This window comes from Trichosurus vulpecula, chromosome 8, assembly GCF_011100635.1.
Source record: "Trichosurus vulpecula isolate mTriVul1 chromosome 8, mTriVul1.pri, whole genome shotgun sequence".
In the NCBI taxonomy this organism is placed as follows: Eukaryota; Metazoa; Chordata; class Mammalia; order Diprotodontia; family Phalangeridae; genus Trichosurus; species Trichosurus vulpecula.
In genome coordinates, this window is record NC_050580.1 from 213,127,680 (window position 1) to 213,146,224 (window position 18,545).

General features: G+C 40.5%; 1 protein-coding gene across 1 annotated transcript; it reads left to right on the forward strand.

Moving 5' to 3' along the window:
- Positions 1-6,501: 6,501 nt before the first annotated feature.
- On the forward strand, positions 6,502-18,544 carry TOMM20L (translocase of outer mitochondrial membrane 20 like). Its single transcript, XM_036734399.1, has 5 exons — positions 6,502-6,637; positions 7,044-7,087; positions 9,953-10,034; positions 17,203-17,345; positions 18,308-18,544. The coding sequence occupies exons 1-5, from the start codon at positions 6,502-6,504 to the stop codon at positions 18,359-18,361; spliced, it is 459 nt and encodes a 152-aa protein (XP_036590294.1). The 3' UTR covers positions 18,362-18,544.
- The last annotated feature ends 1 nt before the right edge of the window (position 18,545 follows it).

Below are 18,545 nucleotides of genomic sequence, written 5' to 3' on the forward strand. Positions count from 1 at the left end.
TGCAGTTGGTGGTTGTGTTTATTTTAGGTTATGTCAGCTTATTCTAGTAATAGGTGGTAACCTGTTTTATTTGAACAATTTGAAAAAAAAATAATTTCAGAGCCATGACAAAAATGCATGGTATGAATCTGGTACTATTCAAACATCCACAATTCAAAGCTGTGATTCTCATAAATGTATCAAAAAGTATTTGTAAAGAGCCTCCTAGATGCTAGCCATTAGCTAGGTGCTAGAGATACATCTACAAATAGAAATAGTCCTTGCCCTCAAGGAATGTATACAGGGTGTCAAAAAAAAAAGACAGTTGTAAGAAAAAGTATACTACAAGGAGATTATAACATGTTTGCAGATAAAAAGTGAATACAGTAATTTCTGTGGGATACTAACCACTTTTGCCAATGGAGATCATAAGGCAGAAAGTAGTGAGAAGGGGGAAAAGTATGGCAAGCAAACTGACCTCATTGAAGTAAAGATAACCTGAGAAATAAGGTGGGGGGGGGGACAAGAAAAAATGAGACAGGTGTGAAAAAAGACTAGTTGCCGGAAGACATGGATCCTGTTGTGGTTATGCCATTCATCATTTTATCTGACATATTGCCGCCAGTGGCTGTGGCACTGAATGGCCAGAGATGGCCGAATGCCGTGGAGAGTGAAAAGAGTACATGGGCCAGGCAGAAGAGTAAAGCACAGCTCCATTTATTAAGCTGAAGAAAAGGGCTTATATACCTTTTTAGGCAAGCAGATCAACAAGTTCACATGTGAGACATTTGTTACACTGCGTGACTTCCTTGTGCTTTGTTCCCTTTTTGCCATAACAATATTGTGTTAATCAGCTCATAGGTGGTATTTAGCACATGTGTGCCATGGGGGTTTTAGAGACAGCATGTGTATGCCCATGGGGCTTGGAGAGCCTACATCCTGGGCAGCATGTGTGTGCCGAGGGAGCTTTGGAGAGAGCACGTGTGTGCAAAAGGGGTGGTTTGGAGAGCCCATGTGCTAAGTTATCAGCCCAAGGGCAAGAACAGGCTTCAGGGAAAACCTGGCCTGTATCTTATCCCAAAATGGACTTTCTCAGACAACATATCTCTCACCTCTTGGCAAAGAGGTGATAGATAAAATTAGAGGTGCAGAATCGCACATGCAATTTCAGACAGGCCCAATATATTTATTTGTTTTGCTTGACTACATATAGTGGTTACAAGAGGGAGATTCTATTTGGTTGGGAGAATGGCACAGTGAATTAGTAGGTAGTGATAGAAATACAAAAAATACACCATTTAAACATTGAAAATACCCTGAAGAAAAGTACAGTGAGGGATAAAACCAAATAGAGTCATTTTGTTACTACCTTGCTAAATTCAAAATTAAAGAAACCAGGTGTCACCGAAGTTCATGGTTTGTTACACAATCCTCTTTTTCTTTTTTTTTTTGTAAATTGAAATATTTATGTTTGTTGATAACTTAGTTCATAATAAAAAGGAAAACTTAAAAAATAATAATCTTTTGTGACCTTTGGCAAGTTAACTACCCAGGACCTCAGTTACCTCATCTCTTAAATCATGGGTTTGAGATAAGATGGTAGTGAGTTGACTCCTCAAACTACATATGCAGCCCTAATCTCTTGAGCTCCAGTCCCAAATCACCAATTCCTGCTAGTCATCTCCAAACGGATGTCCCATACACATCTCAAATTCAAGATCTTTGAGGGCAGGGACTAGTTCCCGTTTGTTTTTGGAATCCCAAGCACTGCTAATGCTCAATAAACGCTTGTTGATTGATTCTCCCTGAAACTACCCCCTCAAGAAAGAATCATTCTTCCCTCCATACTTCTCTGATTCTGTTGAGGGCAATAACTCTCCTTCTAATTATCTGGGTTTGCCACCTTGCAGTCATTCTCAACCCTCTCTTTCAGTCCTTATATCCGATCAGTTACCAAGTAAACTAGTGTTACTTTAGGTTTATATAGATAATCTGGGAAGGAGAGGGGAATGAGTTTTCTTGTCATATTACTTCCAACACTTAGCATTTAGAAATGCTTTTAAATGAGTTAGTGTTGTGGTTAATCAGCATACCTACTAGGAAAGGAACAAGAGACCTTGGGTAAAGGTATACACAAATTTATTAAAGAATGTTGTATATAGCCACCTAAGGCCCCTGGGTGGCTAGCGATGAGAATGCCACATCTTTCTGAAGGGGAGACTTAGCTAACTATCTCAAGCACCATCTAATGTCATGCCTTAGGGATGCAGCAATGAAGAGCATTCTCTAATTTTCCCTTTTATGCACAATGGTCCTCAAATATGAGGTGTGTTTAAAATGTTTCCCCAGGGATTCTAGGACACTGACTGGTGGAACACCAAGATATTATCTATTGACTTTGCTCCCTGACCTACTTCTTGGGATCTTTGGGCATTATTATTATTGTAGGAGTAATGAAGGAAGAGAACAAATGGGGTAGAGTCTGACTCATCCCATGGTTGACTTTGAATTGGTTCTATTCTGATAGAGATAAGGCCTTGTCTTCATGACCTTCTGAATTCCAAGAAGCATCTCTAATCTGTCCGTATCTACAGACAGGGACAACACTCAGGGGCTCATTCCTTTTCATAGATGGTTTATAGTGGGTTTCACGAAGACACCATTAAGTTTATTCATGGCCTGTATTTTTGATTTAATTCAAATCTCCTGAGCCAGTAACCAGACTTTTAAGCATACTACAGATGCATTTAACAGGACAGTGTTTTCTTAGGACTTTCAGTACATTATGGTGTCTCATATCTATGAGGTGGACCAGCAGCAGTACCAAGAGCTAGAACAGGACTTACTACATCAAATCTTGTTTTGATTTCCATAAAAAATGAGTCACACAGCCATCACCCTACTTCAGGCCCTCGTCCCTTCTCTTTTTCCATCTTTTGTGAAGGCAAAATTTGTGGCATGCCACAATAAATTCCAAATTAGTACACGACCAAATATGAAAGGTTACATCATGTCACAGAAGTAACAACATTTATAATTATGGATAAAGGGAGAATTCTTGACCAAATAAAGGACAGAGATGATCATAAAAAATAAAAAGGACAATTCTGATTACATAAAATCGAAAAGCTTTTGCACAAATAAAATCAATAAAATTAGAAGGGAAGGTCTGATATCTAAGATACGTAGGGAATTGAAACAAATTACAGAACAATAACCATTCCCCAATAGGTCAGTGGTCAAAGGATATGAACAGATAGCTGTCAAAAGAGTTGCTCCCAAATACTAATAATGCAAATATCCTTCAGATGGGCAGAGATGACAAATGAGGGCAAAGTGTTAGTAGTTGTGACGATGTGTGGGCAGACAAGCACTGTTGATGGAGCTGTGAATTGGCACAACCACTGTGGAAAACAATGTGGAACTATAATCTCAATATCACTAAACTATATATAACCTCTGATCCAGCAATACTGCTATTAGGCATATATCCCAAAGAGGCCAAAGACAAAGGATCCATTATGTACACAAATATTTATAGTGTCACTTTTTGTTATAGAAAAAGACTGGTAAATGAGATGACCAAAAGAGACAGTGTAGAGAGAATAGTGAATAGGCGACAGAACTCTGGGGGTCATATAGTTAGTGGGACAGTAAGATGTAGTCAGTGTTTTGTTTTTTGGGGTTTTTTTTTTTTGAGGATTGGGGAAATATGAGAATGTTTATAAGCAACAAGGAAAGAACTTGTAGATAGGGTCAGATTAGAGATGGTGGGGATAATATGGCGGACATCTATGAAAGAAGATGGGAGGGAGTGGGATCAAGGTAACGTATAGAGGGGGTGGTCTTGGAATAAGGGCCACTTTCTTCAGAGACTGGAGCAAGGGAAGAAATAGTGGAAGTCAGAGGAATATAAGATGAGAATAAGAGAAAAAGGAGCTTATGGATAATAACTTGATTTTTTTTCTTTAAATAAAGCAGGGGAGGAGTTTCTTCGTTAAAATAGTGAATGGAAAGGGTTCTATGGGAAGGTCGAGGAGACAAGAAAGGTAAGTAATATCTACCAGGTTATAAACTTAGATAAGATGAACCCCAGAGGAGGAGAAGTTGGCAAATAACAGCAAAAGAGGGAGATCCTGCAAATTGTAATAGGAAGCAAGGAGTATCCTGATTTCATGCATTCATTCACCATGACCATTGACTGGGAGATACGGAAGATAGTAGGAGAAAAGTTACTGCCAGTACTAGAAAGGGTGAAGATGCATACAAGGTCATCTGTAGGGAGCCAGGTCTCAGTGAGTACCAGAAAATGGAAGGATTGCTAGAGGAAGAGGTTTAAAGATGGGAGTGTCTGTTAATTATGAAGCAGGCATTTAAGAGGGCAGAGTGGAAGGTTCAGCCCATCTGTAGTGGCACAGTAGTAGGATCAGATTGAGGTGGATGAAAATGAAGAAGTAGGTAGGTGGTTTTAGGGACAGAGATTTGTGTCTTCCTTGGCACGAGGTTCAGTATCACTGGAATTCAGAAAGTAAAAGGCGGTGGGATTTTGTCAACCATTGAGGAAACCATGAGTCCAGGCAGAGTATAATTGGATCAGGAGAGGTCTGATGAGGAAGACAAGTTATTTAACAGTGGTGGGGAACCTTTGGCTTCCAGGCCACATGTGGTCCTCTAGGCCCTTTGACTGAATCCAAACTTCACAGAACATCCCCTTAATAAAAGGATTTGTTCTGTAAAACTTAGATTCAGCCAAAAGTCCTTACCCAAGGACCTAGAAGGCCACATGTGGCCTTGAAGCCAAAGGTTCCCCACCCCTGGATTAAAAGATTTAAAGTTATTCATTCCTTGAGGTTCTGACTTCAAGGTAGGTTTGTGTTGATATGTCTTGATAGGGTGTATGGCAAAGAACTTGGGAGCCTGGTCAGTAGGCCTGTCCAGGCCTGGCAGTATTTGGGTTTGAGGGACTTCCAGAAGCCCATTTAGAAGGCAAGAAATGATTTGTCCCAAATCTACTTCAGGGGGAGGAGGGAGCAGGGTCTGGTAGGAGAGAGGGGAAGTCCTCTGGAAGCAGGATAAGTATCCCAGACCTCCTCTGGGGAGTCATATGTGATTGATACATATTAATTACTCTATATTTTGAATATAGTTCCATTTTATGATTTTCTTCTTTAAGTTTATTTGCTTTTGTTCTATCATGCATAAACATTGATATATTTGCTAGCCATGCACACTTCTGTTTATTTGTGTATATGCTAAAGTTTATATCTTGTTATTCTGTAGGACTCCTAATGGTAATATTGCTTTACTGTTATGCATATTTGGCTGGTCTTCAGTGGGTGATCTAGAGCATAGATGCTTAAACATTTGTGTATGTGGTGGTGGTGGTGTGTGTGTGTGTGCATGTGTGTGTGCTTAGAGGTGTGTTATATGTATTGTATATGCATTCTGGAGCAAGGAATGGGGATAGTGTTTTGGGACAGAGGTGTCAAATATGGCACAGCCCACAACACTCCCCCAGTGTGGCTAGAACCAGATAAAAATGTAACTGGGAAATATTTAAGAAAATTAATAAAAATACAATAACACTCCGTTTTAAAATTGTCAATATGAGGTCCTCAGGGATACTTACACACATACCATTTCTATTTGAATTTGACACCAGTGAGGGGAGCAGAGTGAAGAGTTTGCTCAGCCAGTTAACCTGTGTTTATGCTGATTTAAATGGTGGCGGGGTCTTTAATAAAACGGTTGGCAATAGCACTATGTCCTCTCCTCCTCAGGGCACTCTCGAGAACCAGGGAGGTTGGGAAACAATGGTCCAGGACAGAGGTCTCAGGTAGGGAGACGTGACTCTACAACTTTCGCAGGTACGAAGAGGAGTTTGTGGTGCGTATGCTCATATTATGGCGTCAAATCAACAATCATTTATTAAACACCTACTATACCAGGCTGGGGATACAACGAAAGGCAAATCTCTGGGGATACAAAGAAAGGCAAATGCGTAAACAAGATATATAAAGAATAAATTGGAGATAATCTCAGGGGGAAGGCACTAAGATTAGGGGGGATCCAGAAAGTCTTCTTGCAGAAGGTGAGATTGTAGCTAAGACTTAAAAGCCTGGGGAGCCAGGAGGCTGAGACGAGGAGGGAAAGAATTGTAGTGGTGGGCGACAGGAAAATGCCTGGAGGTGGGAGATGGAGGGTAGGTGCCAGTCATGGATCCTAGTTTTGGAGAGAGTAAGGTGTAAATGAATAGGGGCCAGGTTATAAAAGCCAATCTGGGGACCAGATGTTGGATCCCGGAGGGTAATAGAGAGGCCTGAAGGTGATTGAATGGGCGTGCCCATTGTGTGCGGGTATGGGGGGTGAGGGCGCGCCCTCAGGGCGGGGGTCTTGGTGTGTGTGTGAGGGGGTTGGGGGCTGGCTCGCAGCGACCACTCTGCAGGCGGGCGGGCGGTCGGGGGTTCCGAGGCTAACGCTTCGCCTGGGGCCCCGCGCTCCGGGCGCTAGCCCGTGTCCTGGATGCCCTGCGTCCGGACCCTCCTCTGTCTCCTGGGCGCCCTGGGCGCCTGTGGCGCGGTCGCCTTCCTTGGCTACTGCTTTTACTTCGACAGGAAGCGGAGGGGCGATCCCGAGTTCAAGCGTCGTTTGCGGGACAGTGAGTGCGTCCCTCCCGCTGGGGCTGGGATGGGGACAGGTGGCTTGGCTTGGAGGGTGGTCCTGGCTCAGGGCCCTGGAGACCCTGTTTTTTGTTTTGTTTTGCTTTTTTTGATTTCCAGGTTTCCCCTCCCAGGTCAAGGCCAGGTCTCCACTTTGTTCAATGTCCGTGTCCCCCCCAAAAAGGGAAAGGAAGCGGAGAGGGGGGCAGAGAGAGGGAAGCTACCTTGGTCGTGGCGGTCCAGCCAAGGGGGTGCTGTCCCGGCATCCTCGCGGAGTGCCAGTCAGGCCCCAGAGGAACACAATCCTTGCGCAGATGCCACCCTGAGTTCCCGCAGGAGCCCTAAGGCGAGGGGCTGCTGCTGCGCAAGCCGACGCGCTGATAAGTTCCCTTATTGAATTCGCAGAAAGAAGAGCAGAGCTGCAAAAGGCTAAGGAACGGGGTGCGCAGGTGAAGTGTTTTAAATACACCGCTGTAACTTTATAGTGAGGACTATTCCACTTAAAATAAACATGCTGGTCTGGGCCATTGCTTGTCACGCTGTTATTTTTAGAGTGAGTTCACTTTTGCTACTGACGAAATTGGAGTAAGGGAGAAATTAATAGAGTAAGCGCCGGAAAAAACGGGTGTTTCTTTTAATTTGACCGACCGACTACGCTGCTCATATGCCACCCCACCAGCTACTGCAGGAGTTCTTAACCTTTTTTTGTGTGTGTCCTAGATGCCTGGGGCAGACTGGGGAAGCCATGGACCACCCCGCCTTCTCAGAATAATGTTTTTAAATGCATAAAATGCACGGGTTTTCAAAGGAAGCCAGTTATATTGAAAGTTATCAAAATGTTGGGGAAAAATGCCACAGACTCCAGGTTACGAACCCCTAATCCTCAGTTTAGGAGGGGGATGCCACAGGAAAAATGAAAACAAAACAAAACACAGGATCATCTCATGGAATGTGCTAATGTGAGTGGAACTAACAGTGTTGAAAGAATTCAAAAGAGAAAAAGCTTAGGTTGGTTCAGATTAGAGGAGAAGCTGGTACTTCAGCTAGATCCCGCAGAATTTTGCTAAGTACAGGCAAAGGGAAGGAGCGTTTCAGGTGTAGGGTGTGGCACCGGCAGAGATGCAGGGCTGGGAAAGGGTAAGGCATATTCTGGGAATGATAAGTATAACAGTTTGGCTAGAGAGAGCCGGATTAGATCAGAGAGCAGGTGTGCTATATATAAAGTTAGAACACAGAGGTAGAGGCCAGATTGTGGACGTCCTTACTTGTAGGGTCGTAGAGTTTGAATGAGATTTGGAAGGCTCCAGGGAACTGCTAAGAGAAATGGGAAAGTCAGGAGAAGTTAATAGTTTGTAGTAAAGATGGCTTTGGTTTTAGACATTAAGTATGAAGCCAAGACCTATAAACACCTAATAGATGTTAAAATGTAGAATCATAGATTTAAAGGGTCATCATTTTACAGATGAAGAAAATGAGGCCCATAGAGATAAAGTGACTTGCCCAAGGTGACATAGGTTATAAGTATAGAGGCAGGAGATGAAACCAGCTTCTATGACTCCAGATTTAGCATTTTTCCTCATTGTACATCACTGACATATATATGGCACTTACTAGTCTGTGAAATCCTTTACATACACAATCTCACTGGAGTACAGAAAGAAAAGAGAAGAGGGCCAACGACATATCCCTGGTCAAGACACATATCCTAGAGGCAAGAAAGGTAGACAAGAAGAGGTCAGAGGGGTAGGAGCAAAACTAGGACAGTGCATTGTGGTGTCACGGAATCCAAAGGATGAGAATATTCAGATAGAAAAAGGCATGAGAGGCATGCAATGCTAGAGAAGTCAGAATGGCTGATGCCTGAGGAAAGGTCACTGAATTTGGTAATGAGAGTAAGTGATCAGTAGAGCAGATTAAGGGGGACAGACTGTCATGAGGAAGCTAATTGCAAGTTCCTCTCCTTCAGTACAAGCAACACACATTAGAATACATAGAAGGTGTTTTAGGGCTGATCTCATAAAGTAGGTGGAGTAGGGTATGGGGTAATTATTCTGGCCATCATACTTTTTACTCTTTGAGTCAAGGCAATCCAGACTAAATACAAGGAAGGGGGATAGTGCTGGAATTACTACCAGGAGGGAAAAAAAAAAGGAAGTGATAGGAGAAGAATAAAACATTTCAACTACTTCAAAATTGGTTTTAAGGCCAGCCATAGTAAGGGATGACTTTGCGTGGCATAGTTAGGCATGTCCTTGAGTAAAATTGAGATGTAAGGTAACCCTCCCTTCCCCTATCACTCACCTTTCCTCTCATCTGGCGGACAAGGCATTTTGCCCAAACCACAGGTACCTATCCATTGTCCCATTCTTTGAGTTGGCTGTTACGATCATAGAGCTCCAAGGGACCTTTGAGATTATATTGGTCCTCTCATTTTACAGTGGAGGAAAATGAGGCCCATGCAAAAATTACACACAGGTTGGTAGGAGAGTAGGATTCTAACTTAGCTGTACTGATTTCAAGTCTAGTGCTCTTTTCACTACAAAAGTCTTCACCTCTTAGCTACATTTTAAATTAGTTTCCTGCGGAAAACTTCAACAACCAGAGGATCATAGGATCATAGCTCTGGAGCTGGAAGGACTTCACAGGCCATCTAGTCCATCCCATTCAGAAATGAAGCCATAATACTGGAATGGCAGGTAATTAGGTTGATATGTTTTGGACAATGGATTTCTTACTCTACCTACTTTTTCATCAGACTAAACCTAGGCATGGCAACCTGATTTGTAGATTGAGGCCCATACATGCCGCTTCGATGTCTTACTGCTATAGCCAAGTTTATCACTCTCCTAAGAGGCACAGCCAGTAGCTAGGAGCATCTCTAACCTGTCAATCGCCATTTCAGACTGGTATACTTATCTGAAGTTAGAGCTATCACCATCCATGCCCTCTCTCCTCCATATGTGCCCCAAGGGAATAAAGAAAGAAAGAATGTTTGTTACCTACCTTTTCATTGTTTCAGTGCTATTCATTTTAATGCAATCTCACCTGTAGTCAAACCTAGTAAGTTGGGCAAAAGATAGTGAAACAAAAACTATCCTGTTTTTACTTTAATGAATCATTTTTATCAGTTGCAACTGAGTATTTGTTTGAAGATGGTGGTTTTAACATTAGCATAAAACTACATTGTGACCTTTCAGGTTTAGAAATTGATATAAATTGTTTTTTTAAAAGAAATTAGATATTTTTATCAGTCATGACATAGATTTGACTTACTACCTTAAAATAGCTTGTTACATATTTTGTAAAACTTTTAGGCTCGAGAGTCTTTGAAGAATGAAAAGTTGCAAGAGTTCTTTCTCCAAGAGGTGCAAATGGGAGAACTTTGGTTATCCAGAGGTAAGATTCTAATCATTCTTTTGTAAGCAACTACTTTTGAAAGTAGGTAGGTATTCAATATTTTTTAATCAGTTGAAGGAATAAATACTATTAACACTTTATGGCTAGATGAATTTATTACATAATTTCAGTCTTGTGACTTTACTAAAATTAAACTAATATCATTCTGTTCAACCAAATTCTGTTAACAGCGAGCGCCAAAAGTTTATATGGCTAATTTGGAGGTTGGTAGGAGACAAAGCTAATTATAGTAATATCTCATTTAACTAGACTGTTAATGAACGAAGGTTGCCACAAGGCTCTAAAGAGAAAAATTATGCAAAACGTTTTGGAAATCCTAAAATATATAAATATGATCATTTGTTGTTTTAAAAAAAGCATTTAGAACACAGATACAGTTATCGTATTGTGTGCTATGTGATTTCCTCAAAGGTTGTCTTTAGACAAAGAGGACCCAGACTTCTTTTCAAAATTTTTTTTTCTCCTCTTCTTCCTTGTGTTTACATTGGACCAGTTGACACTTCTTACTGTTGTCAGGATGTCTTATTTCTAAGTTTCCTCGTTGTCTTCCACTTTGCTGCTTCTAATCTGTTCCGTTCTAGGAACCATAACCACCTGTTAGAATGACACCTACAGTAAGATTTAAAAGGATTTGAGTTAGGGCCTGAAGGTGCCCTCCTACAAGTAAAGCATCCAAGCCTGGTTGCAGGGCCTTCCCGACGTATATTTTGGCTGCTCGGGGGACTCTGTTTCTATCTTGTTTTTCAGATTTTTTCTAGACAAACGAAGAGTCCATATAAGTGATTTCTAGATGAAAATGAGGCACTATTTACCATATACTATCAAGTACAGATATACCTGATTTTAAAAAATGCATTGGAGATTTCTCTGTAATCCTGTGGAAGGGTCTGTCATCTCTACATCTCTTTTCTTCTGAAGATTTCAGTCTTCAACTTGCACCTAAGAATGAACATGACTGACAATTCACTGAATCAAAGGCTGAAGTTCAAGAACCTGGGAAACTAATTACATATGTATCTATAATTTTGACTTTGATTAAACAATTAAAAATATAAAGATTTGGGACTCTTAAGATAGTACAAGCACCTAAAAATGATTTCAAGTTAATATTTATGCTGAGATATTTTAGTTACTTATTCTGTTTGTTGTTATTTTCAGTCTTGTTCAACTCTTTGTGACCCCATTTGGGGTTTTCTTGACAAGGATACCACCAGAGTGGTTGCCCTTTCCTTCTCCAGCTCATCTTACAGATGAGGCAACTGAGGCAAACGGGATTAAATGACTGGCTCCTCAGGGTCACATTGCTAGTGTCTACAGTCACATTTGAAGTCAGGAAGATGAGTCTTGCTGACTCCAGGCCCAGCACTCTTATCAACTGTGCCACCTAGCTGCCCTATTGTTCTGGTAGGAACATAGATTTAGAGCTGAAAGGGACTGAAGCCCAACTAGTCCCACCTCCCTCATTTTACAGGTGAAGAAACTGTAGTCCAGCGAGATTACATTAATTGCCTCATTCACTAAGCTCATAAGCAGGAGAGGTGGGATCTGAACTCATATCCTCTGTCCCTAAATCTAGCAGTCTTTCGATTTTACCAAGGTAATGGATTTTACTTTAAAAATTGAGTAACTGAATATCTGTTGGAAGGAGAAAAGGTTGACCATGAACTGACATAGTTTGGTATACAGGATATATAAGTAATTTAAAAAAAATCTTTCAAGTAATGATTTTCTCATCTCTTCCAAAATACGTTGGTTTGGGAATCCTAATTATGGTGGTGGTGGTGGGGATGCTTAATTGAGAATCAAAGGAAAAATACATGAAAATTACAGTCTTGTGGTAATTGGGGAAAATGTGGCAGACTTGGAATCAAACAAAGCCCCAGGTCTGAATCTTATCAGTAATCACTAATAGCTGTGTGATCATGGGCAATCCCTTAAGTTCTCAGAGTGTAAGCAAGGAAACTAACAATGCCTGTAATGCCCAAACCTCAGTATCATTCTGAGATAAAAGTAAGCTTTCACAGTTTCATATCTTACTTCTTTTTGCTTTATAGTTTAATAACTGTTAACATTTAAAATAATACTGGTCAAACTAAGAGGTGGTTGGGTCACAGACTGTAGAAAACATCTTTATAATTTTGGGGGTGGTTATCCCAAATATAACTCCATATTTCTTGATTTTTAAAGTTTTAAAAACATCAGGCTGACAGATCCTTTCCCAGGGCCCTTCTGACAATAAAAAGGTCATTTAGCAAAGTCATTTGTAAACTGTGAAGTGGCACTTAAATGGGGCCTGTCATAATTCACTTAAGATGTAGATGAGGATTGGAAGTAGCTGAAATGGACCTAACTTTTTTTTGTTAAATATTTAAGGCTACTAAGTGCTACTTTGATATTTCTTCCAGTTTTGTGGAACTTTTGTAATATCCTTGCTCTTTACTCGCTTTAAAATTAATTTCCTTTCTCTGTCACCTAAAATTAAATATCTGCAGAAGAAATTCAAAAAGGCAAGTAAAACAAAATCCCTAAGATTATGAAAAATGTCTAGGTGGTAGTCGTTTTAATTCTAACTGACTGAATGGGACCACGACCACCAGTTTGACCCACTGAAACGAACTGAAAGAAAATAAATGGATTGACTCAATTCTCTCTGTTAATTGAATTGACCAAATTGAACGGCAGCTTTTGCTTTTAGTGGCACTGTTTATCTTTCATTTCCTTTTGAAACACCACATTCAAATATTTCGGCATAATCAATCATACAATGTTATTCGGGTCCTGATTTTTAAGAGACTCATTACAATTTCACCTAAAAAAAAGACCTAAAAAGCATTTTAATGGAACTACCCAAAATTTATCAGTTCAGAAATCGTAAACCAAGGCAGACCCTAAAAATCTGAACTTACAGAATTAGGAAGAAAAAAAGTTCTAGTCAATTTTGTTGTTCCAAAGTAAGCTAGTTGACTTAAAAAAAAAAAATCAAAAATCTAGGAACACATTATTCTTGCATACAAGTCCAAGAAACTGTCTTATATTTTGAGACTTTACATATTGTTTGTATGGAGTAGGGGGTCAGTAAAACCCTATATGCTGATTAACCATGCCTTATGCTGTATGCTGAGAAGGTAGTGTGTGAAAATGGTTGAGCCAGGAATTTAGATAACCTGGGTCTGTTACTAGCTTCCTCGGACAAGTTAATTTACCTTCTGTGCCTTTAAGTCACCTCCTAGCTCTTTAGTTCTATGATTACATTATTTGAATGCTTCTTTTTACATTCTTGTTATGCTTTGTTACAAATGATAATCACTCGGTCAATCAATGAACAACATTTATTAACTGCCATAGTTCATCAGGCACTGTGCTAGGTGCCGAGAGTACAAAGACAGAAATCCCTGCCCCGGAGGGGCTCACATCCAGTAAGGGGAGGTGACATACACATAAAAGTACACACAAAATAAATGCAAGGCGATATTTTTGGAGGTGTAGCTGGGGCGAACAGGACCTTAAGTTCTCACATAAGTGGTGGTGGCCGAGCTGTGTTTCGAAGAAAGCTAGGATTCTTAGAGGTAGAGCTGGGGAAGAGATGTACACAGAGAGCAGGCTATGCAAAGTTACAGAAACAGGAGACAAGATTATCACTGTAACACCAAGGCCAGTGTGGGTGGACTGAAGAGTGTGTGAAGGGGCGACGTGTAAGGCTGGAAGGGTAGATTGAAGCCAAGTAGGAAAGGACTTTAAAATGCCAAACAGATGAGGCACTGGGGAACTGGAATTCACCGCGTAAGAGAGTAACATGGTTAGACGTGTGATTCAGGAATATCTCTTTTGTGGCCGTGTGGAAGATGAATTGGAGAAGGGAGATCTGAGGTGGGGAAATCAACTAGGAGGCTGCAGCAACAGTCCAGGTAAGAGGTGACATGGCTCTGAACTTGACTGCGGGCCGTGTGAGTAGAAAGACTGGCATGCACGTGGCAGATGTGGAGGCGGAGCTGACAAGTGTTGGCAACTAACTGGATGCTCAGGATAAGGGAGAGTGAAAGGGGCAAGGGTGGCTGTGAGGTAGTGAACCTGAATGAACTGGAAGGATGGTAACAATGCCTTCCACAGAAATAGGCAAGTTTGGAAATGTAGATGGGGGGTGGCGGTGATGAATTATATTTTGGACATTGGTTATGTGCAACTCAGGAGACAACACGACTGGATATATAGATTTGGGAGTCATCTGCATATGATCATCACACCCATGGGAGCTGATGAGGTCACCAAAAACGGCCAGGACAGCTGGGAGGGCAGCCTATGGACGGTGATCCAATAAATGAGACCAAGCAGACAGGACAAACCCAGAGGAGGTAGTCAACACTGTCAGAGGCTGCTGAGAGGTCAAGGATGAGGACTGAGAAAAGCTTATCAGATTTTGCAATTAAGAAATCATTGACAACTTTGGACAGAGCAGTTATCAGCTACAGCGTAGTTCTTTGATAATAGGGAATCTTTTATTCTTTTATCTCCAGTGTGCAGCACAGTGCCTGTCGCATAGCAGGTATTTAATAAATGCTCGATAATTGAACTGAATTTAGGGATGGCAGAAGTCAGATTGCAAGGGATTGAAAATTCAACGAGAGAGGAAATAATGCATCAAGTATAGATGTTTTTTCCCCCAGGACTTGGGTTATGAAGAGGGGGGATAGTTTGAAGGGGACTATAGGGTTAAATGAGGTTTTGTTTTTTTTTTAAGGATGGGAGAGTCCTATTTGTAGGCAGCAGGAAAGGAGCCAGTGGATAGGGAAAGATTAAATCAATCAAATATTAAGTGCTTATGTGCTAGGTACTGGGCATACAAAGATGAAAACAAAATTCTGTGCTCAATGAATTTATATTCAGGGGAAACATGTACACACGCAAAATACAGATAATATTGGAGTGGGGAGCACTGGCAGGGGTGTGTATGTGTGTATGTTTATACCAGAAGAGGCCTCATGTAGAAAAGAGTGCTTTAGTTTTGAATGAAGGGATTCTAAAAGGGAGGGGTAAAGAAGGAATGCATTCTAGGCAGTGCAAAGTCATAGACATGACTTTGGGTTATGAAGAGGGGGGATAGTCTGAAGGGGACTATTGGGTTAAATGAGAGGAGTAGCAACAAGAAGGCTAGTCAGGCTGACTACAGAGTGCAGGAATGATAGTAATGCATAAGTTTAGAAAGGTAAGCTAGGGCCAGGTTGTAAAGATCTTTAAATGCCAAGCAAAAGAGCTTTAAAGCAATAATAGGGAACCAGTGCAGTTTACTGATTAGAGGACTGACAAGCCAGACCTCTGCGTTAGGAAAATCACTTTAGTAGCTATGTGGAAGATAGAATGAAGAAAGACTTGAGACAGAAAGACCCCTTTTGAAGTCTTTTATAGCAGGCCACTCAAGAGACAATGGGAGCTTGAACTAGGTGGATGCTATGTGCCTACAGGAAGAAGGGGGTCGTATCTAAGAGTTATTGCGGAGGTAGAAATGACAAAATTTAATGAGGCAAGGGAGAAGAAAAGGGAGAGAGGGGAAGGGAAGGCATTAAGGGTACAAGAGATGTTGGCTTTTCTGGGGACTATCTTTTCATCAGAGACTGGAGTAAAAGAACAGAGAATGAAGGATGCTGAGAGGTTTTGAGATGCAGAGTAAGGTAGAAGAGGGAACTAAAGACTGATAGCCTCTATTTTTTCAGGAGGTAGAGTAAGAGTCTTGAGAAGAGATGAAAAACTTTGTCTATCCTGCATTCCATAGTGGGTGCTGCAATCAGTTAAGGATTGAAGGATAGCCATGCTACACTGAAGGCCCAACTGAAATCAAACATTTCCAGGGGACCAGTCAGCACAGTGTGTGACTTCATCTATTCATTAGTGTCTGAGTAGGAGCAGAGGGTCAGTACTGGGGAGAGAGGAAAATGAATTTCAGCAGGAGCAGGGGTGAAGACCTCAGAGGACACCAAAAGCCCTACTGAGGGCACAAAATAGGTTTAGGAGTGAGGGAATAGAGAGAGGTTCAGCCAGAGGAGGTTATAGTTACATGGTGGACTACTATGATGAGATCAAAAGTGTGACTAAGGCAGACTGAAAGAGTAGGTATGTGATGCATGTTGAGGAGACCGAAGACCTGGGAGGACAGGATGTTTTAGGGATCATCAGCATGGATGTTAATCTCATTCTTTAATGATCCATTTTTCAGTTCTAGCTATATTTAACTACAAATGACCATCTTAAAAATCCTGTGCTAAGAAGGGGCATTGTGGTATAGAGTCAGGGCACCTTGGTTAAAACACTGGCTCTGATACATATGGTTATTACCTGTGAGCAAAATACTAACACGGTACTTGCAACTAACTGTGCAAGTGGGTTTCCTCATCTGCACAATGAAAGGACTGGACTGTATAAGGCATTAGCAGAAAATCCATGATATTAGTATGAGTTCTATGGACTGAGACATACATCACTTAGAGATAAAAATCAAAATAGTTTTTTTCCTTCAATGTTTTGAACTTAATCAACAAATTAACATAGGATGCTAGTTTGATGGTATTTGAAGTATTTGATAATGGAATCCATTACTTGTTTCTTATAACCAGTAGGCCAGATGTGTTTCATCTAAGACCTATCAAGTGTATGTACACTGCTAAAAGAAGTCCTACATTATCCCATATATGTATATTCCAAAAGTCTTAAAACTGGCAGAATTGTAAAATAGATTACCAAATCCCTCTATTTTTCTTAAATAAACTCAAATACAACACTAGAGAGCTAACAATTTTCAAAGGCCAAGGCTGTTAAATACTCCCAAACAACTGTGCCCATTCCAGCCCAAGTTACATCAGCCTTCCTTTTCCACTTTGAGATTCTAAGTCCAAGTAGGCTTTGCTGTGCAAATTCTCATCTAACACTTTTCCTATCTGATACTATGTGTGATGGGAGTCTTAGGTCTAATTCTACTTCATTTGAAAGTGAAGGTTCCCATCTTTAACGACAGATTTTGTCAAGTTGTACTCTAATTAAAGTGTTTAGAGTGCTGGCATTTTTCAGTAAAAGGATTTGATATTCTTAAAAAAAAAAAAAAAACAAAACCAACCAAGTTTGAAACTTTCATTCAAAACCACTATGCCTTCCTTTGTTTCAGGTGAACACAAAATGGGAGTTGAACATCTCAGCAATGCCATTTTAGTATGTGGGCAGCCACAGAAACTTCTGCAGGTTTTCAAACAAACACTGCCCCCTATGGTATTTGATATGCTGATGCGCAAACTACCCTTGGTGTGCCAGGTATGTGTAGATTTCATTCTTTTGGTGAAATCAAGGTGGGAAATAGAAATTTTATATTTATGTTCATGTGTATATTCATTCCAACAGCTCTGAAGTGCATCTTTTCTAAAATTACTCTAACATCCTAGAGTAATTAATAAATTTTGTTGAGATATAGTATGAGCTTGTCAAACTTTTAAGATATCCTTTGTCAAATTTTAGATTTTTTTTTTTGCACTTCAGGATTTTTATTAACAGCTGTGTCTGCCAAGGCTGGATAATGAGGTGACATGGTTCAGCTTTTAAAAAAAGTATGTGTAAATTTATCACAGAGATTTCCCTTTTCTCCCTAAGTTACATCATATTTTTTTCTTTCATCAATGACAGAAACACAAATCACTATTGTTAAGTTTAGACCTAAAAGTCTTTAAAGTCTAACTACAACTTCATATTTGTATCAAATGGAACTTATCTCAATAAGGTCATCATTAGCTACTCTTTTCTTTGCCACCAGATTAAAAATGTTTACAAACATCTGTCCTCTTTTATATCTGTGAGTCCACTATGACTTTTCATAGATGCTTGTTTCATTTTTGCATTTATTTAGCCAATAGACCATTTTAGCTTCAGTTTACTTCATTTCCTTTGGACATATCTGGCGAGAAAATCTGGATAACCCAAAATTTAAGTGGCAATAAATGAATTGTATATTGATGGTCTGACCTAATCAGGCAGGTTTCATTCTTATATTTTGTGTAAAGACCATGGGCTCCACTCTAGAGCATGGCTGTCAGCTGACACACTTCTTAGTGCTCGTCACAGATGGCATTTTTCCTAGAGGCACAGGAAAAAGTCCAATGCCTACCCTGACCAAGGAAGGCAGGATGGGGGGGGGTGGGGTGAGAGGTAGAGGAGAATGAAGGAGAGGAAAGGAAAAACTATGCATTGAAATAATCAGAAAATAACTCTTGTGTATTTACCAGCAATTTGAGACAGAAATGAATGAACAGGAATGCCTTGAGGATGATCCTGAGTGAAAATATTTCAGCTATGTATCCAGATAAGACTCCAGTCTGGATACTGTGGTAATCTTTAGTATAAACAGCTGCTTCTTGATAAAAATATGAACTTAAATGTTGCCACTTACTTTACTTTTGGTAATAAAAATAATTTTTATGTTATACATGACTGAACACATACTTTGCTTTAAAATTAACAGTC